Source organism: Anneissia japonica, unplaced genomic scaffold, assembly GCF_011630105.1.
Source record: "Anneissia japonica isolate Jap-2015-1 unplaced genomic scaffold, ASM1163010v1 scaffold640_len1575945_cov177, whole genome shotgun sequence".
In the NCBI taxonomy this organism is placed as follows: Eukaryota; Metazoa; Echinodermata; class Crinoidea; order Comatulida; family Comatulidae; genus Anneissia; species Anneissia japonica.
Window position 1 is genome coordinate 1,236,009 of NW_022684376.1, and position 2,280 is coordinate 1,238,288.

The following is a 2,280-nucleotide window of genomic DNA, read 5'->3' on the forward strand; positions in this document are numbered from 1 at the left end:
CGATGTCCTCAAACCCCTCGTCGAAAAATTTCTGGCGCCGCTACTGGATGTAAGTGTATAGGCGGAAAGGTTTGTGATATTCTATCAAATGTTATAAGGTTTAACACTATACTACATTATAACTTTTCTGTACTGACTCAAGTAGGTAAAAATCATCCTATTTTGCCAGTTAACACCCCCTCATTTAATCATCAACCCCTCCCCTTTACCAGATACGCCACTGGGCCCCATTAAGCATGGATATGAGCCTGACAGTAATAAGCCGATCCATCTATATATAATAACAAAGTATTATTACATTTTACGAGAAACCGTTTGCAATAGTGTAATGAATATTACACGCCATTTAAACTTTTATTCCCCCAGTGTGTTTTAAATGTGACATACCCATATTTCAGTATAATATGTCATCATCATGCCCATATCTGGCCACATTACCAACATTTCCACATACAATAGTGTAGACAAAGCGTTACAAATGCTTTTTAATTTTCATTTCTTTCCTTCCGTAAGTTATTAATATGACAACTACATACACAAATAATAATTCAATTAAAACATTAATTGTGAATTTGATCCGCATAGGCCTAACTGATAGATCTGATCTTTAGCACTGGAGAGAATTACAAATAAGGTTTTTCATTTTATATTGAAATATAAAAAGTGTGATAAAAAGTATAGGCCTACCATCTCTTGGAATTGGTATATTTAGTTTAAGGATGAACAGGCCGGTTGCATTGTTTTCTTGAAGTTCGTAGTTGATATTTTTGAAGGGATTTGCATAACAGTCTCCTTCAGTCTCGCATGTTTTTGCCTCAGCACCTTGACAATTAACTGGTGAGAAACATTAGTAAAGACAAATTAAATTGGAAAAGGGCACTCTCCCTTGGCGCCGCATGTTCATGTTCAGTGGTGCAAAGTATTTAGAGTAGATTACGATGAAAATAAAATACTGTACGTCCTAACATTCTAACATTTACATTTGTAGCAGATGATACGTAAGAATCCCCAAACAGAGTTCCCCAGCTCTGGCGTCTGAAGAAGGGATAATAATCACTGCAAATTGATCGGTCTATAATTTCTGCCTTCAATGTATGTGAAGGTGTTTTTAAAATACAAAACACCAATTGGAATATGCCTCGGTCTATTCTATTTTCATTGTTTAATAATTATAAATTATAAGCCATATGGTAAATTCAACCCCTTTTCATATTTTGGTTAGTGTCCCCTAAATAGGTGTACACCTGCATTCAGTAAACACCCCTACGTAGAACACTTTCGTTCTCTAAGATGTCGTGGCACTCGTTACATAGTTAGTTATTAAAATGATGATAATAATTATAATATTTATATTATATGATAAATATAGGCCTAATTATTATAATCACGATTATTAAAATGTTCATAGATATTATTTAGTTTAAATATTGAGCTTCATTATTATTATAAACATAATTATATTATTAAATGTATCAAAATCTATCACCTAGTCATTCATTTCGTATATTTATACTTACACTGTTTAGATATATTAACTTCGCATTCCTGACGGTAAACCTGGCAATGAAATTGAATAACATTAAACTCACAATCAAAATATTCTAATAATAATATTACCAGGTCACAACATGTTTAAATCATTACCCTTCAAACACAAACGTACTTATTACAACATTCGAGCCTGGTTCTCACGAGAGCCCTAGTATCCGGCTAACCGTTAGCGCTAACCGTTAGCACTTGCGTGAGAACGCCCGATCGGTTAGCGCTAACCGTTAGCAGTATCCGGATACCGCTGACGGTTAGCAAACGCTATCGGTTAGCAAGTTGAGCACGTTTTTATCATCAACCAATCACACGTACGCGTTTACAATTTCCAGTTTCTTATTGGCCAGTGATTCGATCATCATATTCTTGGTATCCGGATCGGGATCTTCTCTTATGGACGTACGGCAGCTAACGGTTAACAGGATCCGGATCCTGCTAACCGTTAAGGCCAACTCAGACAGCGTCGGCCGACGCAGCACGACGCGATTTGTTGTCGCGTCGGGTCTGTGTGAGTTGAACGCAGACGCGATGGTGTGCGTCGGGGGCAGTCGCGTAGTAGAATATTAAACGTGTTTAATATTTCCAAGCTATTTCTCACGACGGCTTAAGGCTATGTTCAGACACAACGACTTACGCTAGCGTAACGTTAATCGAGTGGTGTGAACTTGTGCGCGGCGTAGCGAACGCCAGTATTATCGCGCAATCACTGGCGTACGGTAATCCAGCAACAGACCC

The 2,280-nt window shown here is 37.5% G+C and overlaps 1 protein-coding gene across 1 annotated transcript in view; it reads right to left on the reverse strand.

Annotated features, from left to right (window-relative positions):
* The window catches only part of LOC117105095, a 19,843-nt gene that overhangs the window by 11,511 nt on the left and 6,052 nt on the right, over nucleotides 1-2,280 (reverse strand). Inside the window, exons 2-3 of the mRNA XM_033246132.1 lie at nucleotides 1,518-1,557; nucleotides 688-834 (exon numbers count right to left, since the gene is read on the reverse strand). Of these exons, the coding sequence (XP_033102023.1) occupies nucleotides 688-834; nucleotides 1,518-1,557 (187 nt within the window). The remainder of the gene's footprint in view (nucleotides 1-687; nucleotides 835-1,517; nucleotides 1,558-2,280) is intronic.